This window comes from Macaca thibetana, chromosome 11 (assembly GCF_024542745.1).
Source record: "Macaca thibetana thibetana isolate TM-01 chromosome 11, ASM2454274v1, whole genome shotgun sequence".
NCBI classification, from domain to species: Eukaryota; Metazoa; Chordata; class Mammalia; order Primates; family Cercopithecidae; genus Macaca; species Macaca thibetana.
The window spans coordinates 75803777-75829335 of NC_065588.1; the positions used below are offsets into that span (position 1 = coordinate 75803777).

The 25559-nt window shown below is 36.8% G+C and overlaps 1 protein-coding gene across 3 annotated transcripts in view; it reads right to left on the reverse strand.

The window, feature by feature from the left end:
• Positions 1–25559, reverse strand: part of PAWR (pro-apoptotic WT1 regulator) — a 93171-nt gene that overhangs the window by 31791 nt on the left and 35821 nt on the right. For all 3 annotated transcript variants that reach the window (XM_050749211.1, XM_050749209.1, XM_050749210.1), the window contains one exon: positions 7751–7882. In XM_050749211.1, coding sequence (XP_050605168.1) covers positions 7751–7882 — 132 coding nt within the window. The remainder of the gene's footprint in view (positions 1–7750; positions 7883–25559) is intronic.

Here is a 25559-nt window from a genome sequence, read left to right on the forward strand (position 1 = left end):
CGAGTACCTAGGACTACAGGCGCCCGCCACCACGCCAGGCTAATTTTTTGTATTTTTTTAATAGAGACGGGGTTTCACCGTGTTTGCCAGGATGGTCTCGATCTCCTGACCTCGTGATCCACCTGCCTCAGCCTCCCAAAGCGTTGAGATTACAGGCATGAGCCACTGCACCCGGCCGAGAATATCTTAATTTTTAAAAGACCAACTTGAAGCAATTACTGGTTTAAAAAATTCACATATTGCTGCTCAAACAAAACAGGAGTCTACATCTGATTTTTCAGTCCAAATCAATCACTTTTTTAAAATGATGTTTTTAATAAAGAAGTATTTTTAAAGCTCAGAAAATGGACAAGGCTGGGGGCATCATTCATCACCCAGTCAGCTTAAATCCCTTTGAAAGTCAAGGGGCATTAAAAAGTACCACTATTATATTCTTTTTTTTTTTTTTTTTTTTTTTTTTTTTTTTGAGACGGAGTTTCGCTCTTGTTGCCCAGGCTGGAGTGCAATGGTGCAATCTTGGCTCACTGCAACCTCCGCCTTCTGGGTTCAAGCGATTCTCCTGCCTCAGTCTCCTGAGTAGCTGGGATTACAGGCATATGCCACCATGTCCAGCTAGTTTTGTATTTTTAGTAGAGACGGGGTTTCTCCATGTTGGTCAGGTTGGTCTCAAACTCCTGACCTCAGGTGATCCACCCACCTCAGCCTCCCAAAGTGCTGGGATTACAAGTGTGAGCCACCATGCCCGGCCTTACAGTCTTTATATATCTCCCTTTGTCTTTTTTATGCCATCATTTTTTCTAAAACTTATAACTCACCATATGCATATAGTAATCAGTTCCTATTTTTAAAGACTATATATACAGCTAAAAATGAAAAGTGAAAAAGTACATTTTAATATTGTGCTGATTCTAAGCTACTAAAAAAAAGATTGCTGAAAGTTAACATTAACCATTGGGGTAGAAAAATTGTTACCTTGCAAATAACTAGGCAGTCATTTCTCTGTTCAATCTTTTGACAGTCTAGGTTCTCCAAATACTTCTGCAGTTTCACTTTAATGAAACAGGTCAAAATCAAATGATGTCTTTAAAAATTGTTAACTTTTTTCCTAATTAATCATTAAGTTGCCAAGAGAAATCCTACAATTAAAGAAGTTCTCATCCAGTTAAAGCAAAAGAATACCTTTATAAGATAACCAGTTCCAGAGTAAAAGAGTAAATACTGACTGCATGATGCAATAAAAGACTAGCAATGTGGGGAACCAGTACAGCAAACCATATGATTAAGAGGAAGGATCAGATCAAATTTCCAAGCAGACAGGCTACTTAGCAGCTAGGAGACTATGGGTTTATCCTCTATCAGTGTCTACTTATCTCTAAAATGGAATAACAGTGCCTATTTTATTGGGTTGTTGTGGAGATAAAATGACATAAGTGAGTAAAATTAGCACAGTCCCTTCCAAATAGGCTTTCAATTTCAATTTGATAGCTAAAACCAACATAAAACTAACTGGGATAAGGAAAAATCTTAATTGAATTTTCTGCATGGAATTTGAGTAAGTCTGTCTTAATTATTCCAAGTCAATAAATTCCCATTACAGAAGCCTATATTACTTAGTTTAATATAATTTTTGTCCCAATTTTTCATGTATATATCTTATATTCTAAGTAAAATGTAAGTGTCTGGCAGATAGGGACCCTCCACCAGCAATTCCTTTCTTTCTCCCCCAAAACCCCAGTTCGCCTAGTATGCAATAAATATATACTGACAACTTAGGGAAATAACTTCCTTGGTAATCTACAGTTACAAAAAAGTACCACTTGGGAAATAATCAGCAGCAGGAAATAACCAGGTGACAAGATACTCCAGTGACTACGTACATGGGTTTGACCCCACAAACAGACTTAGGGCTGGGGAAGTCATGCCTTGACAGTTGATACAAAGACACTTTAACCATCCCTGAGCATCAGTTGTTCTTACAGCAGGACAACAACAAAACCTGGCAAGCAGACTTTAAAGAGTTTCTTATCTGCCTGTCATTAAGCAGATACCCACTAATCTGTACTTTTGATTAAGCAGATACCCACTAATCTGTAATTTTGTACCAAACACGTAAAACAGATCCCCTATTTATTTAGATGGCTATTTAAATAAAGTAGAAAGAAATATTAAGCTTATGTATACTCACTCAAAGTATACCTTATTAAATGTGAGTGATAATGATTCATACAGAATTTTTTCCAGCTGGGCGCAGTGGCTCATACCTGTAATCCTAGCACTTTGGGAGGCCAAGGGGAGTGGATCACTTGAGCCCAGAAGGTCAAAACCAGCCTAGGCAACATGGCGAAACTCTGTCTCTACATAAAATACAAAAATTAGCTGGGTGAAGTGGCATGCACCTGTAGTCCCAGCTACTCGGGAGGCTGAAGTGGGTGGACTGCTTGAACTCAGGAGGCACAGGTGGCAGTGAGCTGAGATCACACTACTATATTCCAGCCTGTGCAACAGAGCAAGACCACGTCTCAAAAAAAAAAGTTTTTCCCCTGCTAGTTTCACAAACAGTATTTGGATTAACATTTTACAAACAGCTTCTTTTATTAAATTCCCTGATATTACCCTATATGAACTAAACTAAGGCATATGATGTCTGTCTATACATGCATGAGAAAAAATGCCAGAATCTCCAAAATAAAGTTCTGAAACAACACATATCATTTCTCTCACATCTCTCGCATTTGGGTTATATTTGAAATATCTCAGAACATGCCACATCAGCTTGATTGCCCAGACTGCCTTTTACTGAAATGGAGTCAGCAAAATTGCTAAATGAGAACAACCCTTACTAGATTTATTCATGTGTGGGTTACTGGTATATCAACTGAAATGGTACAAATAACTTGACAACAAACACTAATTTTTTTTTTTTTTGAGATGGAGTCTCGCTCAGTAGCCTAGGCTGGAGTGCAGTGGCGTGATCTCGGCTCACTGCAAGTTCCACCTTCTGGGTTCACGCCATTCTCCTGCCTCAGCCTCCTGAGTAGCTGGGACTACAGGCGCCCGCCACCTCGCCTGGCTAATTTTTTGTACTTTTAGTAGATACAGGGTTTCACCATTCACAGGATGGTCTCAATCTCCTGACCTTGTGCTCCGCCCACCTCAGCCTCCCAAAGTGCTGGGATTACAGGCGTGAGCCACCACGCCCGGGCCAACAAACACTATTTCTGAGGCTTGAAACAGACATTTTCTGTAATATGGTAAAACTTAAGAGTAATAGATATGTAGAGTAGAATTTTAACAAAAACAGAAATGTAAAATGGAGGGCATTTTCAGCAACTCTAAATTGCAGTGGCATTATAGTAATTTCACACTTTGATCCAATTATAAATGACTTAAAAGTCAGTATCAGACAAGTTTTGAGTTAAGTATGCTAACCAGAAGTCATGTAAAAATATCAGATTTCTACATGTATCTACAGTTGTTTGGGTTTTTTTTAAAAAAAACAGTCACTTAAAACATACCTCAGTAAGTAAGTTTTACACAGTATTTTCCACACTGCTAGCTTGATGCAGTTGATAAAATTAGAACTTCCACATACTAGGTTGGTGCAAAAGTAACTGCGGTTTTGTCATTACAGTCATTCCATACTCAAGTCTGAGATATACAAATAATCAAAATTTAAGCTATACTTATTTCTGGTATATGGCTAGTATTTCAATAGTTAAGATTTTGAAGCACACAGACAACACTTAAGTTTATTCCTTATTGGTGGATTTGAATATGGTCTTTTATTAGAGATTATACATTTTGAAGCTAAATGTTATTTTATAATGATTCTTGTAATCAAAGTATAAACTTTAGGCAGGGCGCAGTGGCTCAAGCCTATAATCCCAGCACTTTGGGAGGCCAATGCAGGCAGATCACCTAAGGTCTGGAATTGAAAACCAGCCTGGCCAACATGGTGAAACCCTGTCTCTACTAAAAATACAACAATTAGCCGGGCGTGGAGGTAAGTGCCTGTAATCACAGCTACTTGGGAGGCTGAGACAGGAGAATCACTTGAACCAAGGAGGCAGAGGTTGCAGTGAGCCAATATCGTGCCACTGCACTCCAGACTCCATCTCAAAAAACAACAACAAAAAAAACTTTTAAAAGTAAAATGTTTCCCACACTGGATAGATTATATCAGTATGATTAGAGACTGGGAGGGGCGGTAGCCTTCTCATGCATGTTAAAAATGGGCAATTAAAGGTGGAGTTTAAAGTGATTTCCATATCCTGGCCAAAAAAAGAAAACTGGGCATATCTTAAATTAGAAATGTTAGAGAGAGAAAAAAAATTAACCTATATGGTGCAGTGAACGAATCCCTTATAATTTTTTAGCTTTATTTTTAATTGACAAATAATAATTATATATATGTATAAGATTCAAAGTGATATTTTTATTTCAATACATGTATATATTTTGGAAGGATCAAATTACTGTAATTAGCATGTCCGTCTGATATATTTTCGATGTCCCCTCCAAATCTCATGTTGAAATATAATCTCCAGTGTTGGAGGTGGGGCCTGTTGGAAGGTGACTGGATCATGGGACTGGATTTCTCATGAATGGTTTAGCACCAATGAGATCTGGTTAAGAGTATGGGACCTGCCCCCTCTCTCTCTTGCTCCTGCTCCTATCATGTGATGTGCCTGCTTCCACTTTGCCTCAGTCATGAGTAGCTCCCTGAGGGCCTCATGAGAAGCTGAGAAGATGTTGGTGCCATGCTTGTACAGCCTGTAGAACCTGTGAGGCAATTAAACCTCTTTTTCTTATAAATTACCCAATCTCAGGCATCTCTTTATAGCAATGCAAAGAACGGCCTATACAGGTGACTTCAAATACTCATCACCTTCAAATACGCATCACGTGACCGCGCCCAGGTGCAAGGTTCAAGTAATTCTTGCGCCTCAGCCTCTTGAGTAGCTGGGATTACAGGTGAACACCACCATGCTCAGCTAATTGTTGTATTTTTAGTAGAGACGGGGTTTTGCCATGTTGGCCAGGCTGGTCTTGAACTTCTGGCATCAAGTGATCCACCCACTTCGGCCTCCCAGAGTGCTGGGATTACAGGCATGAGCCATTGCACCAGGCCCTTATCACTTCTTTCTGGTGAGAACATTTAAAATACTCAGCTATTTTGAAATATACATTATTATGAACTATAATCACCTTGCTGTGCAATAAAACAAATTATTCCTCCTATCTAACTGTAACTTCGCACCCTGGCCAATGTTTCTCCTTTCTCCATCTACCTTAGCCTCTGGTAATCACCATTCTACTCTCTACTTCTATGAGTTTGACTGTTTTGGATTCCACATATAAGTGAGATCACTGCGACAAAATGGATGAAGGCAGCGGACATTATGTTCACTGAAGTCCCTAATAATTTTAAAGAGGAAAATGCTTAACATTCTTACATGTTAGAACAAAATTCCACACAAATATAAATGTTACCTTAGATGTCTTAACTATATTTCTGTAGCCACAAAAATTTCTAGGCAAAGAAACAACTACATAATTTTTGGTACTTTAATAATTACTACTCCATGCTAAATAGGGACAAAAAAATGAAGAAATACAGTAGTCCTTTTCCCTTTATCCAAGTTTTCACTTTCTACAGTTTCAGTTACCCATGGTCAACCCGTGGGCATTAATAAAATTAAATTTTTAATATTGTATTATTTAATAATTTTAATTAATAAATTTAATTATTTAAATTATAACTTAATTAAAATATTAAATGCAAAACTCAAAAAATAAAAAATTCATAAACTTTAAACTGTGAGTTGTCCTGACTAGCATGATGAAACTTGGTGCTGTCCTGCTCCATCTTGCCCAGGGCCTAATCGCTTTGTAAAACGTATCCACAGTGTCTATGCTCCCTACCTATTGGTCATTTGGGAGCCACCCTGGCTATCAGACTAACTGTTGTGGTATCCCAGTGACTGTGTTCAATTAACTTTTCTTTTATTTAGTAATTGTCCCAAAGTACAAGAGTAGTGATGCTAGCAATTCTGATATGCCAAAGAGAAGCTATAAAGTGCTTCCCTTAAATGAAAAGGTAAAAATTCTCAACTTAATAATGAAAGAAAAATCATACCCTGAAGTTGCTAAGATTTATGATAAGAACAAATCTTCTATCCATGAAATAAAAGGAAGGAAAAACAAATCTGTGCATAGTATAAATAGCGTTCAGTACTATCTATATTTCAGGCATCCATTGGAGGTCTTGGAAGAGAACTCCCTTTGATAAGGGGAGACTGCTATACTAGTATCACTGAAACTGCTTGTAAAAAGTACAACTGTTAAGACTGGTACTGGTCTTAAAAGTTTCAAAGACTATGTAATTAGATCTCCCAAAAATCCTTAAGTCTGTTATACAACTGATCTCAAATATACTTGTTCTGAAATAATCTTCCCTGCAATGGGATGGTTTCTATTACTAAAGGGAAGGGGAAAGATCTATGTAGAACTGAGAAAATGTTGGCAAAGCACAAACTATTTTGTGTGAATTTAAATAAAACACTGCTTTATTCAAGCTTATAATGATCAATAAGGAAATCCCCATGAACAGAGTCTGCAGTGGCAGATCAGAACTTCCAACGTATAAACAAGTATAAAAGCATAGGTGAAATAATCAGACAAATACGAGCCCAGATGAATACAGCAAAGTAATACTGATGTTATTCAAATAATCCAGCAACAAAGCCACAGCCCTCAGTAAAATTATGGCATAACATGCTAACTGACCCTCAGAACTAACTTAAAATATCTATATTGGCATGTATAATTTAGTATGATATACTGCTGAAGATGACTGCAGAATAAAATTTCTCTAATGTATAACTGATAAAATGAAAAATAAGAGCTTTATCAAATTAATGAAGATTTTAAAAGGAAAAACTCATCCTTCCCCTTCCTTTCCTGAACATTTAAGTCCTAAAGCCATTAGGCAGGGCAGAGCAACGTGAGGAAACACAATGGCTCAGATCAGGGTATCAGAATACGAGAATCTGCCAGAAAGAAGAGCTGCCTGGCATAGAGAATTCAAGTCCGAGCAAACTAAGGAGACTGCCCACATAGCAGAGCTCACTCACTCTGACCTAAGATATCAGAGCCAGAGCAGAATGAGAAAGATTTCTACAAAGCAGGGAAGGGAAGCCCTCATTCGTGAGGCAAGGTCATAAAGGGAGTCTCATAAAGGGGTAGCCAGAGTCCCAGGTGGAATGTGAAGTTTACCTTCTCAAGAGGGTGGTTCAGAAAAGGGTGATAAGAGCTCTAGCACAGTAAAAAATATCTACCATCTCAGAGGCAGCCTGGCATGGGGTATTCTGTGCCAGAGCCCAGGCAAGATGAAGTGAATGTCCACATGGAGTGGCAGTCTGGCCTGGAGTTGCCAAAACCTAATCAAGTTGAGGAAGAGTCCCCATGGAGGAGCAATCCGACAAGAGTTCTCCGAGTCTCAGCAGGAGTAAAGAGAGGCCCTACAGAACAGCCTGTCAAAGGATGCTCAAGCCAGAAAAGGGTGAAGAGAGTGTTCATGCTTAAGGTGAGCCCAACATGTGATGTCAGAACCCGCTTGTGATAAGGAAGGCATAAGTAGGAGGAAAGAAAGCAATGGGAGATATGTTACTACATACAACTCAAGAAGCATATTTGAAAAATTGCCATTAAAATATATAGTGACTTCCTGGTATTTTTAAATACTCACCTGTAGCAGATAGGAACTGCCTGGATCTAGTAAGTTTACAGCTTCATTCTGCATAGTGTTCTGTTGTGTAATTGCATCTTCTCGTTTTCGCTCTTTCTGCCCTGCTTCATCATCTTCGTACTCATCTAAGCACTGAAAAAAAAAAGTTTCCATTTTATTTCTACTATTAATAGACTGTTTTGATAGTACGTGAAAATACATTTTTATAGCATTAAAGAAATATTTGTGCATTCAGAAATTAGTTTGCACAATAAAAGTTTTTCTTTCAGCAATATGTACATTTAATTCCTATAAATTATCTGCTTAAAACTTATAGTTCCATAGCCACACTACTGCCAACAAATCTCTTCCCTGAACTTCAACCACCAGTGACAGGGTTTTCTTAAAGAAAGGTTCATTCATTCTTTTTCATTCATTCAATAAGTAAACTACGTCTACCTTAAGGCATTCTGCAGAAGGTAACAAAGGATACACTAAAGAAATGGAATTTATAATCTAGTAGAAAAGATAATACATATATAGATAGATAACTTAGGATAAAGGCCCGTTTTCTAGCTTTATATTCTATGAGCATATAAAGGAAGAGTATTTTTACCTGGAGAGTTAGAAAAGACTATAAAAAACCTTGTAATTTAAAGAATGGTTACAATTTAAATGGTTTTTAATGGAATTGCAGATATATATAAAAAAGAATTACACGTAACAGCATATTGAAAAAGCTTACAAGAGAGGGTTGCTAAAAAACAGAATCAACACCAGAAATTATCTAACTCTACACTTTCTACATAAAAAAAAAAAAAGAAACAAATCTCTATCCATTATACACACTATGGGCTGGGTTATCCGCTCCTTGCAACTGAATACATTCCTAACCAACACATTGCCCTAAAGGCTTCTGTGTGAGAACCCACGACCCCTCTCCAACAAACAACAAAAAGAAAACCTCTCTGTAGAGACACCAAGGAACTGACCACAGCAAAGTATAACAGTATGGCAGTGAAGACAATAGCAATCAGACCAAAAAAAAAAAAAAAAAAAGGCTATGCAGAGAGAAGAAAACACTGAAGCTACTGTGCAAATCAAGAAGGTACACTGGAATATTTGGAGATAGGAGGAACATATTGAAAGGGGTACCAAGCTTGATAAAGACAAGGTCTACAATGGAGGACATGGAAGAAAGCATCTGTCTGAGATGGAGTCTTACAACATTAGGATGATACAGAGAAGAAGTCTGAGGACAGAAATGGAAAGGGCAAATGAAAGGAGCAAGCAGGTTGAGATTCAGAGTTCTCCTGAAATGCAACAGACTGCTTATACGGTGTCACCTGGCCCTTGTCATATCAACCTGCCAAGAGTGGGGCTTGGGGAAACAACACAAAAAAATTATGATACTGCAGCTACTGTTATTGCTATGAGTCTAAACTGTTCTTGACTCTAACTAACCCAGGAGACTAGTGTCTTTTGCCAGAATACACAAGCTAACATGTTAGCCAGCAAGCGGGGTATGATCTCAAAGCCTCAGTTTTTGACAGAGGTGAGGATTCGAAAGGCACAGAGGGAACATAAATCATAGATAACCCAAGAAGTTTAGACTTCTCATTCCATAGCTTGGAATGATATTACAATACTACACAATTCCTTGGGATAAGAGCAAAATGATCAAAATTCTTTTTGGGAAGAACCTGAGTATAGCAATGCAGAGAACAGGAACAGGAATAAAAGTGAAAAGACTAGTTAAGTGACAAGTTAAATGGCATAAGCAATTTTTATCCCATGAAAAATGATATATCCTAAGTGGAAACAGAGTCAGTGAAAGAAATCTGGTATGGGACACCAAAGTGTTAAGAAATTAGTCTTCATTAGAAAAAAAATCTCTCTTAAGACTTTCAAAAACCTTCTCAAATCACTAGACAATATCTTGTTTAATGACAACATACCAGCAAAATTTAAAAGTAAAATCAGACTCAAAGCATTGATGTCCACCATCAACATTAACTGTTATCATTATTCTGAAAGTGCTAGTTGATAAAATTAGATAAGAATAGACAATTTTAACATCAGAAAGGAGGCAAAATTACCGTCATTTTAGAGGAAATGATATTGTAAAAAACAAAAACATTTTAGAATTATGAGTTAAGATTTTTTTTCAGTAAATAAGCAAAAAATTTCCTAAAGTAACATCAATAGTCAGTTAAAAAATTTTTAGTAACAACCATAAATAAACTAAAAAATAGTATGTGTATGAAGAAAGCTGTAAGACTTTACTGAGGAATACAAATTAAAACCTACACTTAAATTAAGAAAAACCTAGTATTGTGAAGGTGTCAATAGTCTCTTAACTCATAAATTAAAACTCCAATCAAAATCATGAAGAAATTTATTTGGAAAGTAGGGGTGCATCATCCAGAAGAAAAAATACGTATCAAAAAATTTACTTTTCTAAAAAAGAGGAATGGAACCACACACTCTAGTTAACTTTAAAATGTATAAAAATACCTCATAGACATCCTAGAACAGAAATAATAAAATAGCATAAAAGGCATTTTAAATCAAGGTGTTCCTTAAAAAAGGGGGGAGGTCATTTAATGAATAGTAGGAGAAGCAAAAGTATGAAATATGGAAAAGAATAAAGAATGGTCTCATCTAGTCTTCTATTCTGTGAAAGAAATCATCACTCATTCTCCAGCACATGGACTCAAAAATCTCTCACCATAGGCTCCAACTTGATAAATTATCATAGATTAATATAAACAGAAAGCAAAAGTTGAGGCAGGTAGCCATGAACTCCCAGAGCACTGGGATGCTATTTTATTTATCTTTGTTTTCATTTTCTGAGACCCAGCCCCACAACACTAACTTTCCCTCCTCTTGTCCCCTCAACAATCTAGACTCCCTTACCAGCACATGAAAAGAAAAAAGAAAGGAAAAAACAAAATACTCAGTAAATGTTTCATAAAATGAATGAGTTACCAAGATGAGACAAATAATCTTGGAGATAAACTGGGAGGTGAACTGTGATACCCGAAGTTAAAATTCTGAATGCTCTTTCCCATAGCAACACTATTATCCACTGAACTGGGAACCTATTCATCACACATAGTATCCCTATGGATACAGTATGTATCTAACATTCCAGGCAGCTTTTAGTATAGGGATTACTTGATGAATCACAACTTCCCTCCAAAATTCTGCTAGCAACCAGTACAGTTCTTTTAATGACAAGCATCCTACAAATTCTTAAGCAATCTTTTCTAACTGGAATAAATACATCTGGAGGAAGAAGTTGGTGGAAATCATGAGAAATAAGAGAAATCCTGTATCTGCCATACTTAAGAGCAGAAGTGGATTCTCCTCATTCCTTTCTTCAGCTGCACAATAATTTTATTAAGTAGACATACCTACCATATTTTAATCAGAGCTTTATTAATGAACATAATACCCCTCATATTGGAGGCTAGAGTTTCAACATAAGAATTTGAGAGAGACAAAACTTAGTCCATTAATAACATAATAGCTGATCTTATTGGAACCAAAAATAAAACACTTGGAACCTGGAATGCAAAACATCGTTTCTGTTACAGCAAGCTACTGTTGAGGTAACAGTCTTCAATACAAAGTCATTTTTACATTAGGATCAACAACTCAAAAAACAAAACCATACCAGCTCTTCATGAGACTAAAGTTAATTACTATAATAGAAATTTTTTTTTTAATTGTTTAATGCTTAAGACAGTGTCCTTATTTTTGGTTCCTGCTACATTCTTACATACCAATCAATTCATATTTTGTATTACAAAGGCAACTCTTGCTTTCAGGTAATTTTTGCACACTATTTTCTATACTATGTGACAAGAACCACTGTTTATCTTTGACTCACTAGTGCCTTCAATGTGTGTGGCATATAGTAGCTACTTAAATATCAGAGGGAGGAAAGAAAAGAAGAAGGAAACTAAGTTAGATACTTATCAATTTATATAGTACCCTTAACTTTCATTTGCTTTAGTTTGACACCCTGCCGATTATATGAATCAAAATACTTAATATTCAAAGAAGTAATGAAAATACACATAACAAATTTAAGGTACAACACAAACTTCTTATCACAGAGTATAAAAGTAGAAACCAAGAAAATCTTCAACGTCCAGGTATCCCCTGCCGTGAATGAGCATTTAAATGCTAATTGAAAGTACAAAGACAGCACTTGAAAGACATTTCAAAGCCTATATAAAATTGCCAAAACGTCCACTAGTAGAGTTTTTGAAACTAGCTAATTCTGATGTTTCAACAAGAAATTTTTACAAAAATTCCTCCCCCACCAAAAGCACAGCATTTACATACGAAACCTACTCTAAATCCTAGATAATCAGAAATCATCCACTGAACAGTCAGCTCATTTGGAGTTTATTTATATTCGTGGCTCTAATCTACAAAGGGAAAAGTAAAAGCAGAGTAAGCTAGAGCTATGTGAAAAGAGATACTCAAACATTTACCTGCTATTTTTCAGCTGTCAGGGAATACCAAAATTTTACATAGCAAAAATAAAACAATATGTAAATATTTGGTTAGAATGTTAACAATATAAAAAATATTTCACTGACATTTGACTAAATAATTACTACGTGAACAAACATGAATTTTGGTCTACTATGTGTCATGCTGCTCTATAAATTCACACAAGTTAGTATGAAGCAAATGGTAAGACAATAACACTATTGATTCAGATGTGTCAAATCAAACATTAACATACAACAGTTGTTTAGAAGGAAAAACATTCCTTCAGTATAAATGTGCTTATTATGTGGTTCCTCTTCTTTGTAACTGAAATTTTAGATTTGTTTAAATTGCCAAAACCCCGTATCATTGGGTTTTGCTTTACTTTAAAGGACCCAGAGTTCTTGATTTCATCTCATAAGGACAGACCAAAACTTTTATAAGAAAGAGAGAAAACAAAATGTCTACATAAAACAAGTTAATTTTGTCTCAGTTTTGACATTTACTGAAAAATGCTCTTGTGCAGCGTAAGCCTTTTAAAGAATGATAATCATATGCCTTTCTCATTACATAGTTTGGATCAAATTATATGCCTAACAATTACAACCATGAAGTATTCATTTACATACCTCCCTTCAATGTTCAAAACACGTTACTGTTGACCCAGTCACCTAAGTGGAAGATTTAATTAGGACACTAGAAGACAAACATTCCATTTCTCTCTACCTCAGTTGCTTTCCTATTCCCTTTATCAAATAATCGGTACATAAGGAGTGTTGTGCTTCAGAAAGTTTTAAATAAAAACTTTTGTAATTAATTCTCTTTTTCAAAAAAATCTGTGGGCAAAGACAGAAAGCTTTGTGCTTTTTTGTTAGCAAAAACATTTTCACATAAGGTAAAACTAAAAATCCAAGGTAAAGAAAACACAACTTTACTTGAAGTCTAAACTGAAACTTGGCTTTAAAATTCCCTTAGATTCTAAACAGGTTTGCACTTACTTATCCTAACCTAACCCTAAGATGGTTTCCAAACAACACACCAAAGTTCAGTGAACTCAGACACCTCAGACACTTCAAATTTCTGAGGGAAACAAAGTAATTTTAGGTAATCTGTAGAATACTGCATGAACCACTAACTCAACAGTCCACAGTTTCAAAATTAGATCCTATTACCCTTTCCATAGCATCACAGGTTTACAAAACTGAGTCTCTGTAATGTAAAAAAGAAGAATCATGCTCCCTCCACCCCCACCACAAAAAAAAAAAAAAAAAAATCAATGTGGAACAGGCAATGAGGGTAGAGCTTCTAATCAGATTCCAAGTTTTAAGAAGTTGTACAGTGTCCAAGAGATGCACACATCCCATTAGAAATTTTGATTACTTAAGAATGAAATAAAAATATTTCCTCCAATAATTCATATATTATTTATTCAAATGGCTACTAAGTTGTTAGGACATAAATACTTACATCGTTTGGACCAAACTACTAAGAAAATAAAACTATTTGATATTTCTTTAGATCTAAGGACACCAAGAAAAGATTACTGGCCCACTAAGAGTGTGATGAACGGAGAAAGCTTGGGAACCTTTGCAGCATATGGGTAGAAACTGAAATGATACTGGACCTGTCACTAAACTTAGTGAAGCATTAACTGACTAGCTTATATTATTACCCAAAGGCCATTAGTGCTGTGTAAGGGCTAGTATACTCTATTTACAAATATCTGAGGGCTAATTAACTGAAATCCAGCTGTGGCCTAAGGAGTCCAGTTTCTCTGCAGCTCGCTCCAGGAAGAAATGCTCCTGTGTTCTCATCTGGGCCTGCACAAAATCATCTTCCTTTATCAGTACTTAGGAAAAACATCCATGTTATAGGTCTAAAACTTGTAAACAAATGAACAGATCTTGGTAACGTTAACCTATCAATAACAACAATATTAATATTATACGGAACTTTTCCAAAAATACTTTCAGAGCTATTAGCTCCTAACTATAGTGTTTCACTGTATAATCTGAAGGCCCACTGGGTCAGCTCACTGTGATTTGATTACAGCAATTTAAAGAAGCAACAGCTTTTGGTAGATAATGTCCAGGATTCACAATTAAGAACATGTGTTTTAGAATCAGGTTTTGTCACCACGTAACTTTAGGCATGTCCCTCCGTATCCTGAGCTTCATTATCTTCAACCATTTTTAAAAGAATTATTTTTATATTAATACAGGTACAGTCTCCCTTGTCCGAAATACTTGAGACCAGAAGTGTTTCAGATTTCGGTTTTTTTCAGAGTTTGGAATATTTGCATTATATTGATTGAGTAACCCTAATCCAAAAATCCAAATTCAATGAGAAGCTCCTAAAGGCAAGGGGAAGGGATGGGGAAAAGCTGGAGAAATGATGAAAGTCTTCAGGAAATTAGTGAATCTTAAATTCAGTTGATTAAGAAAAAGCTGTAGTAGCAGTACCAAGGACACTCCTCCCCTGCATGCCACCTCAGTCAGGCAACTATCGCATACCCATGTAGACAGTTTATTCTCTGTAGATAATGAACTAAAGACATGTCTGACTCTGAGACATCAGTAATAGTCAAGAGTGGAGGTAAGGAACAAACCATTTGAGAAATAAGGAGTGAAAGTCTACATACAAAATACTGGCATTTCCAGTCCCCTTCCCCAACATGCATCTACAAATATTAAAATGAAAAGAGTGTAATAATAATTTGCGTATATTCATATTTATCAGATTTACTGTATACAACAAATCTTTATAATAGTTTCTGTCCACCAAAAACCCATATCTCACTATAGAGAAAAAGATTTAACTGTGGTCAAGCTTTATACAGAAAGAGAAAAAAGGAGAAAGAGAATTATATTCAGAGGTTAAATGATCTTTAAGAGATGCCTGAAGCAGTAAATAGATAATTTAATACAATTAGGTAGTATACAAACAAAATGGTTTATGTAGTTACTTTAATATACATTTAAAAATATATATATAGCTAGTATATAGAGCCTGTAATTTCACAGACATTATTGCTTAGGCAAGGCAAAGTTTGTAAACTATCAAATAAATATTAACATAGGCATTTTGGCCAGGCGCAGTGGCTCACACCTGTAATCCCAACACTTTGGGAGGCTGAGGTGGGAGGATCACAAAGTCAAGAGATCAAGACCATCCTGGTCAACATAGTGAAACCCCATCTTTACTTAAAATACAAAAATTAGCTGGGCGTGGTGGCATGTGCCTGTAGTCTCAGTTACTCGGGAGGCTGAGGCAGAAGAATCGCTTGAAACCAGGAGGCAGAGGTTACAGTGAGCCGAGATCGCGCCACTGCACTCCAGTCTGGTGACAGAGAGAGACTCCGTCTCAAAAAAACATAAGAAAAGAAATGGCAGTAGTATGTGAATGTCTAAACTTTCAGGCACACTACTGCAGAGATAATTACTAAATTTGGTGGTAAAGTTAAGGTCAGATAAACTATAATTCCTTTAAATGCGATTCTAGAAACTTTAAAAAATTGATACAAATGTTATTGTATACAAAGTTTAACTTTTTGAAATTGGGATGCAAGTTTTTTGGGATTTACACTGACATAAGATAGGTTGACTAGAGATATGCTTTTTCAGGGAAATTTTCCCAAGATAGGAGTTAACATCAGGTAAAATTAATTACTGCAGTTATTGCAAGTTTAAAGTTCTAAAAACAGTTAACAGACAAGATGTAGAAAAAAGAAAGCAATTAGATAAAGACAGAAAGGAGGATAACTAGCAGCTATACTGACAGAACCACCATTTCATTTGTCACGCTAGGCACAGAGTTAGGTCATCAAAATAGGTAGTCTTTATGTATATCTGCCTTTTACAGATTAAAAATATAAGATTCAAGTTAGATAATTTACTTGTAGCACCAGTTCTGGGGGAGGGAAAGTTGAAGATGAAAACAAGTATAACATAAAGGCAAAAATCCCTTTGATAACCAACTAAGTATCAAAATTAAATTCCCAATATAGTTTTCTAACACAGCAGTCCCCAATCTTTTTGGTACCAGGCACTAGTGCTGTGGAAGACAAGACAGAGGCAGGGGGATGATTTCAGGATGAAACTGTTCCACCTCAGATCATCAGCCATTAGATTCTCATTCTCATAAAGAGCATGCAACCTATCTCTCTCACATACACAGTTCCCGATAAGGTTCACACTCCTCTGAGAATCTAATGCCCCTGCTGATATGACAGGAGGCAGAGCTCAGGCAGTAATGTTCACTTGCTTGCCAGCGGCTCACCTCCTGATATGTGGTCTGGTTTGTAACAGGCCAAGGACCAGGGAATGGTGACCCCTGTTCTAACATTCCTAACCTCAAAATCTTTATAAAATCCATAAAGTAAATAAAATGACTAAAGATGACTGCAGACTAGTAAGTTAAGAGATGGTCAATGAATTAGAGATTTGGTGCATTTAGCATTCCAAGAAGGTACTGTGCCCAGAAATTTGGTAAGACAGATACATAATGTTCCTCTTATTCTAGCTAAAGACTTAATTACATTGCTGGTTCAGTAAATGAAGAGTCATACCCAAAACTTAAGTGGCCACATTTCCACTTTTCAATTAAAGTCAGAAGTTATTGAGCAACCCAAAAAACAGTAACACACACACATTTGGATATATGCTTTAAACTTCTATAATCAGGCCGGGCGCGGTGGCTCAAGCCTGTAATTCCAGCACTTTGGGAGGCCGAGATGGGCGGATCACGAGGTCAAGAGATGGAGACCATCCTGGCTAACCCGGTGAAACCCCGTCTCTACTAAAAAAAATACAAAAAAAACTAGCCGGGCGAGGTGGCGGGCGCCTGTAGTCCCAGCTACTCGGGAGGCTGAGGCAGGAGAATGGCGTAAACCCGGGAGGCGGAGCTTGCAGTGAGCTGAGATCCGGCCACTGCACTCCAGTCTGGGCGACAGAGCGAGACTCCATCTCAAAAAAAAAAAACAAAAAAAAACTTCTATAATCTGTATAATTTGCATAAAAGGGACTATGTGCAGTAGCACACACCAGTAATCCTAACACTTTGGGAGGCCAAGGCGGGAAGATTGCTTGAGCAAAAGAGTTCAAAACCAACCCAGGCAACACAATGAGACCCTGTCTCTACAAAATAAATAAAAAAAAAAATTAGTTGGGCAGGTTGGCACATGTCTGTAGTCCCAGCTACTAGGGAGGCGGAGGTGGGAGGGTCACTTGAGCCTAGGAAGTCGAGGCTGCAACGAGCCATGACTATGCCTTTGCACTCCATCCTGGGCAACAGGATGGCTCTAACAGGAGCTAGACAGTGTCTCAAAAAAAAAACAAAAAACAAAAACAAAAACACACACACACCTAAACAGTCGTTTAGCAAGTAAACTTAACTTCTCTAAGTTTTTAGAAATCCTCCTACACTTGGGATATCATAAAAAGTAGTAATTTTGTGAAACTGTAGGGAGACTCTGCTATTCATGCTTTTAAAATGTGCTTTTAATTTATCTGACTACTAAAGGCTATAATAATGTCACTTGGAAAACAGAAAGCTGAGTGAGCATCTGAGGGTAAAAAGGAATGTTTTCACAGACTCAGTTGGTAAATACCTCTGGTTCTAGCTAAACACTGTGATTCCTTAACTGGAAGCCAATCAAGATCTTAATTTTAAAAATCTCCTTGTTACATAGGGCAATGGGCAGCCATATTATCTCAATTACTCTTTCACATAAAACTCAAGGATTGAATTAACACTTTGAAGCATCATAAACATCCTTTCCTTTTCACCATATTTCTGAGTCCATATGAAGAGGTCAGATTTAACTGAAATAGTCAACAGGCTCAGATGTTAGTCTACTTTGGGTACTATAAAAGGCAGCTTTTTCTTTATGTTAAGGACATTTATATTATATATAATATACAATAGGTCAATATATACAAAAACATATGTCAAGGATACATATAACATATCATACATGTATGTTAGGATATTTATTATAGCACTGTCATATTAAAAAGTTGGAGAGTCTAAATACCTATCAATAAGGAAATAGAGCTAGTCTCAGTGGCTCATGCTGTAATCCCAGCACCTTGAGAGGCCAACGCAGAAGGATTGCCTGAAGCCAGGAGTACAAGACAAGCCCGGGCAACATAGCAAAACACTGTCTCTACAAAATATTTTTTAAAATATAGCCAGGCATAGTGGTGTGTACTTGTAGTCCCAACTACTTGGGAGGCTGAGGTGAGAGGATGGTTTGAGCCCAGGAGTTTGAGGCTGCAGTGAGCTATGATTGCACCAAGGGATTCCAGCCTGGTGACAGGGTGAGATCTAGTATCAAATACATACATACATACATACATACATACATACATACATACATACATACATAAGGAAATAGTTAAATCAGCAGTCCTCAACCTTTTTGACAACAGGGACTGGTTTCATGGAAGACAATTTTCCATGGACCGGGCTGTAGCAGGGGGAAGGTTTTGGGATGAAACTGTTCTACTTCAGATCATCAGTCATTAGTTAGATTCTCATAAAGTGCATGCAACCTAGATCCCTCACATGCACAGTTCATAATAGAGTTTGTACTCCTATGAGAATCTAATGCCACTGCTGATCTGATAGGAGGCAGAGCTCAGGCCGTAAAACTTGCCAGCCACTTACCTCCTACCTCCTGCTATGCCGCCTAGTACTTGTCTGCAGCCCAGGATTTGAGAACCCCTGAGTTAAATTTGCATACTCATAAAATGATGTAGTGTGCAACCATTTAAAACAATGAGGTCAGATCTATAATGTATTGGTTACTTCACAATTAAAGTATATTTAGAGCATTTCATTTTATGACACATTTTAAGCAAATTTTGCTAGAATTCTTGTAATATCTGCTGAGTTGCAAAGGAAGGCTACACGCTACATTGACGCTGTACCTTGTTATCAACAAGTTATTAAATTTTTGGTTTTTTGTTCTCAACGGGTACATGCTCAAATGTTGGACCTTCAGACTCATCTGTATATTGCCAAAGGACTGCACATGAGGATTCATATTCCATATAAACATCTCAGTATATTGGGCCAAACTTACTAAAATACATCTAAGGATCTTTGATCTACTAAACCAGGAGTTGGCAAACGTTTTCTCTGTAAAGAACAGATAGTAAATACTCTAGGCTTTGTCGACCATAAGGTCTCTGTTGTTGTAGACCAAAATCTAGCCGTCACAATGTATGAACAGGTGTGGCTGTGCTCCAGTAAGACTTTACTTCTCAAGTCCAACAGAGCTTAAAGGTGTTTAAAAAAAAAAAAAAAAAAAAAAAAAAAAAAAGAAGTACTTACAAAGATAGGCAGTGGGCTGGACTTCGCCTACAACCACTAATTTGCTGACCCCTGTGCTAAAATCAAGGTGCTGCTAATGTAGTCAATCTTCTTTTTAACAGTACCCTACATGCACGCCATTATCCTTCAAAGATAGATCTTTATACTGCATGCTTTCATTTTGATTTTTCAAATGTTCAATTTGCAAATTACAATACAAGTGCTTTAAGGGAATAATATATTGTGGCACTCAATACAGAACTTCAATGGCAAAGCAATTTTTCATTGTATTAAAGCACAGAAGTACAATTAAGGCCAGTATAATGGGAATAAATAATTCTACACAAACACATTCTATAGTAATAAACCTGCAATCAAGAAATCCACGTGCATGCTGGAGTAAATGGCCTTGAACAGAAAGAATTAGTATCTAGGAAATGCATAATCACATAAATAAAAATTTCTAAAATAAAGCAAAAGGTTACATTTCTAAACTTTAAAATATTTTTCTTTCTTCACACTTGAATTTTTATTCTAAGTGACTGAACAAAAAAAAACACACCATCAAGATGAAAAGGCAATTCAGAAAAGAAATACAAACACCTAGCAAGTAAGTGTAAATATATGCAATCTCCAAAAAAAGTAAATTATAACCAGAAGAAAGAATTGGTAAAAAAATTAGGGTGCATAATTTGCATTTGAAGCTTTTCCCTTACAAGCCTGAATCCTCAACCAGATTTTCATCTTCCGTATCTCAGCTCAGACTCTCCAAATATAGCTGCCCCATCAGGTATTTCAGTTTAGATCTGGCCAGATGATAAGGCTATTCCCCTATCTAGTCTGGGCCACAAAAGATTCAAATGACATTAAGAAAATTCAAAGAAGATGAGCCAGGAATGGTAGCTCATGCCTGTAATTATATGGAGGCTGAGTGGGGAGGATTGCTCAAGCCTGGGAGTTCAAAGTCTTCCTGGGCTCACAAAAAAATGGTGGGGGGCAGGTGGGAATTTCGATGCTTAAATTCCTTGTCCCTTCTGTAGTGGATTTCTAAACCGTTTGTAAGCCAATAGAAGACAACGGCACAATCAGTATTTTAAATCTATGCCATGAAAGAAAAAGAAGCAAGCCAGTATCTACCAACCTACTAATGAATGAAGTGTTAGATACACATAATGGAATATTATTCAGCCTTAAAAAGGAAATTCTGACACATGCTGTAACACAGATGCACCTCTGAAGACATTATGCTAGAGGAAATAAGCCAGTCACAAGACGACAGATATGTATGATCTCCCTTCTAAAAAGTACCTAGATTAGTCAAATTAATACAGACAAAGTAGAATGGTTGTTGGCCAGAGGGGGGTAGGAAATTAGGAGTTATTGTTTAATAGATATGTAGTTTCAGTTTGGAAAGATGAAAAAGTTCTGGAGATAGATAATGGTGATGGTTACAAAACAATGTAAATATACTTAATGCCACTGAACTCTACACTTAAAATGGTTAAATGGTAAGTTTTATATATGTATATGTTACCACATTAATAAAAAAGAAAAGATGAAAGCAATTAAATTTGCAACTGCAATGACCCTAAAAACCTTTCAACAGCATTAGTGGAATTTAAATACTTAATTTATTAAGTACTACAAAGATACTCATTGGCTAAATATACCCTGCAATACAGACCACAATCTGATAGATGTGAGGATGTGAGCAGATTAAAGAAAAGAAAGGCTTTCAAAACAAATTACTTTAAAGCTTTTATGTGAAGAAGCTTCAGATTTGTAATTCTGAAGGGAATGTGCCTTTTCAAAAGCTCTTTGGAAAAAGTTCAATCATAAAAGACGATGAAAATATGGAGCGTCATGAATTTATTTCATTTTCCAACCTCTATATTAAACTGCTCCTAAAATGCATTTAAAAAGAATGCATATTCTTCAGCAAATCTTTTCATCAATCACCATGTGAAAACCTTTGGCAGGGACACTGTGCATTCCTGGGAGGATTTAAATTAATTTGTGAGGGACTGAAACCTGGCTTATAAGCAAAGAATTGGATTTAGGATTTGACAAAGAGTTCTTTTCTGAATTTAAAATGTTGTATCATGAGTTCACATTTATGTTCTGCATCACCAGTAAAGTGACGAAATAATACAGAACTTCAAGTATTTATGGTCATAGCTTTATCTGTCTACAATAACAAAGTATTTGAAATCACATTTCTACTTTGAGTAAAAAAAACCCACAAACTAAATTAAATATTCCAACTGTAAGAAATCCTGTTTCTTTCTTTTTTCTTTATTTTTTTTTGAGACAGAGTCTCACTGTTGTTGCCCAGGCTGGAGTGCAATGGCACAATCTCAGCTCACTGCAACCTCCACCTCCCAGGTTCCAGCAATTCTCCTGCCTCAGCCTTCCGAGTAGCTTAGATTACACCACCACACTCAGCTAATTTTTGTATTTTTAGTAGAGATAGGGTTTCACCATGTTAGCCAAGCAGGTCTCGAACTCCCAACCTCAGGTGATCTGCCCACCTCGGCCACCCAAACTGATGGGATTACAGGCGTGAGCCACCGCACCTGGCCTCAGTGCTTATTTTTAAGAATTGACCTCCTCATTTTATTTGTATTTCAAATTCAAATTAAAAAAAAAAAAAAAATTAACTATTTTAACTGTAGACAACAGGAAATCATTTAATTCTGCAAGTTTTAGTTGAGGCCTAAGAACTCAAACTGATTTATAGTATCCTTATTTGTACTGAAGTAAATCACAGAAAAATCAAGCCCAGTTGGAGGTACTACTGTGTCTGAATGATATAAAATCTTCCTATAATAGCCAAATTGTCAGATCAGTTTACAGTCATAAAACATGTTAAAACAGCTGCTGTAAACATGAGAGAGGAAGATAAAAAGGTTAACAAAAACGAAGTGATGGTCCTTAAGAGACAGGGAAAAACCAATTAGTTTTATGTTTGGTTGTATCAAATGATTAAATTTTAAATGACTGCATTTAAGATTTAAGTACAATACTATTCAAAGCACCAGTCAAGTGTGGGGGAGTTACAGGAGACATGGACTTGTCAATCTAATGGTTATAGTGACTAAAAATAGTAACAATGAGGCAGTACATGTGATCAATAAATTTTAAAAGGGAGAGGGATGTGTTTCCATATGAATACAAAGCTTTGCAAAATTTCTAACACACTGATTCAAAAGATAGCTTTTTCTTTGCCCCCTGTCCAAAAGCAATGCAATGCTCCTTCCCATAAATCAAACAACCAAAGCTCTGGGAGAGCTGGCTTCCCTTCTTAACATGGGAAGCTGTTCATAAAGCCTAGTTCTGGTAGAGCTTTACCACCTGTATCAGTCCATTTTCACACTCCTACAAAGAACTGCCCAGTTTATAATAGCTGGGTAATTATAAGTAAGAGGTTTAATTGACTCACAGCTCCACAAGGCTGAGGAGTCCTCAGGAAACTTACAATCATGGTGGAAGGTGAAGCAGGCACCTTTTGCAAAAGGTGGCAGGAGACTACATTTATAAAACCATCAGATCTCATGAGAATTCACTATCAGAAGAACAACATGGAGGAAACCGCCCCCATAATCCTATCACTTCCCTTCCTCTAAACAAGGGGATTACAATTCAAAGTGAGATTTGGTTGGGGACACAGAGCCACACCGTATCACCACCCCATGGGAGAGGGAGTTACCACTTGGGTACTGGGGATTGCCAGCAGTTAAATGCCCTTTATTCTTTATTCTGTTCAATAATAATCAAGGAATTGAAGGAATTCTTTCAGCTTGCTAAGATGCCAGGTACTGCTGTGGTACTTAAAGGAAAAGTTAAGGAAATAAAAGAAAGAATAAATTTGCTTAAGTGTAGCATCTCTATTAGTTTTCTAATGCATTGCCTGGAGGCTTGTTAAGAATGGAATGTCAGGCCTTTAAACAAATCCCAGTCACTTTAAACAAAATCTGCATTGTAACAAGAGCCTCAGGTGATTCGTATGCACGTTAAAGTCTGAGGCGTCCTGGTCTATAGTGACCACAGCTGCCAACCTGACAGCCCCAATTAGCTCCAGGCCTCCACTCTCCAAACATTTAGGCTTTACAATAAATGTATGAAAGTAGCTCAAAATCTAAATATGAAATGACAGTTTCTCAAATTCCAGACTAAAAAGAGAGAGGACTTAAAACTAAAACATAGGTTCTTATTGCTGGCTCTCCTTAGAATTCCTTAGGCACTAGCTTTACCAAAATATTGGTGCCCAGGACCTACCTACACCAAAGGATTAAATACTGGGCATCAGTTCCCCAGGTGATTTTAACATGTAGCTAAAAAGGATAACCAATAAACTTACAGCATGCCTTCTCAACCTTTAAATGCAGATTCAGATTTCAGGAAGTTTCAGGAAGTCTCTATCGAGGCCTCAGATACTGCATTTCCAACAATATTCTGAAATGGAGCAACTCAGCCTCTGCCCTTGCGGTCCATAAATTTAGAAACAGGTTATCAAAAAGACTTCAAAAGCTTTTGCCCTCAGAGCATCTTTCTCTATAGTCAAGTATGATTACTGCCTCCAATTCAGAATATTAACATATGTGTCATAAACTGTTTTAGACAAAGTCAATACAAAAATTAATATGACATAAAATTCCTACCCTTGTGGAGCATATAGTGTAAAATATGTGAAAGAGACAAATAAGCAATTAAAATAGAGTGCTGATAGAAGGTATCTAACCCAGATCTGGGATCAAGAAAGATTTCTGGAGTGATAGAGATAAGCAAATGTGGGATACAACTCCTTCAGGCAAAGGGCAGTACATCTCGAGACCTGAAGATGAGGGAAAGTATATCACATCCGAGGTATCAAGGTATCCTTCCAAGAATATGAAGGATAGAATATTTGAGAGGTGAGACAGAAGGGGCAGAGGGAGCAAAGGCCAAAACATGAAGAATGCTGTAAACCACCTTAAATATATTTTGGACTTTTCCTAAAGAAAACAGAAAATTGTAGGAATAGATTTGTGTTTTGAAAGCTAGCTCTAACTGCAGGATAAAGAACAGACTAGAGGCAGATAAATTAGGATCTACTACAGTGATTCAACTGCTGGATATTGGTAGCCTGAAATAGTATGATAGTAATGAGAATGGGAAAGAAGTAGATGAATCTGAGCAATATCTAGAACTAAAATTAACAACATATGGTGAATGAACACATAACATGGGGGTGAGGTGGGGAAATATGGAAGACACATGTCAATTCAGAACATTCGTGGCAACAACTTGGAAAAACATTCGTGAGATGGTACTACGTTAGGAATACAAGAACAAGAAGGTTTAGCAGGAGAAAATTATGATGTTTTAGAAAAAAGCAGAAAATGTCCAATAGGCAGACTAGCACACAGGTATCAAGCTCAAGAGGAAAATATGGACTGGAAATATAGATTAGTAAATTCAATAATGACATCCAGTTCTGGCCAAGTTGGAATAACTGGGACCAGATTTACCACCATCCCTGAAATAACAACAAAAACTAGATCAAATATACAAAACAATAGTTTTCAGAGACTGAACATAAGGTGGCACAAAACAATGACCCTGAGAGACAGAAAACAAACCAGGTAAGCTCTACAATTACTGCAGCTTAGTGAGGGAAAATCTGGGCAGAGACCAGCACTCTCCCTGAATTGAAAAGATGGAAATGGGAGTCCAGGAATGCCAAGGTAGCTAGTTTTCAGGTCAGAGTTCTGAAGAGGAAAAAAATCTCAAGAGGAAAAAAACAGCAGAGATCTCTCTGTAATCTAAGTATTGAACAGTATATTATGCACATGAAGAAATACTCCAAAGCTGGGGAGAGTCATCTGAAAGGTTAAAGGAATAAACCTAAACAAAGCCAATAGAGGCAACATGAATGAATCTCAAAATAAGTGCGTTCAGTGAAGTCAGATTTTATGGAAAAAAGAGTCCATAATGTATGCTTCTATTTATATAAAATTCT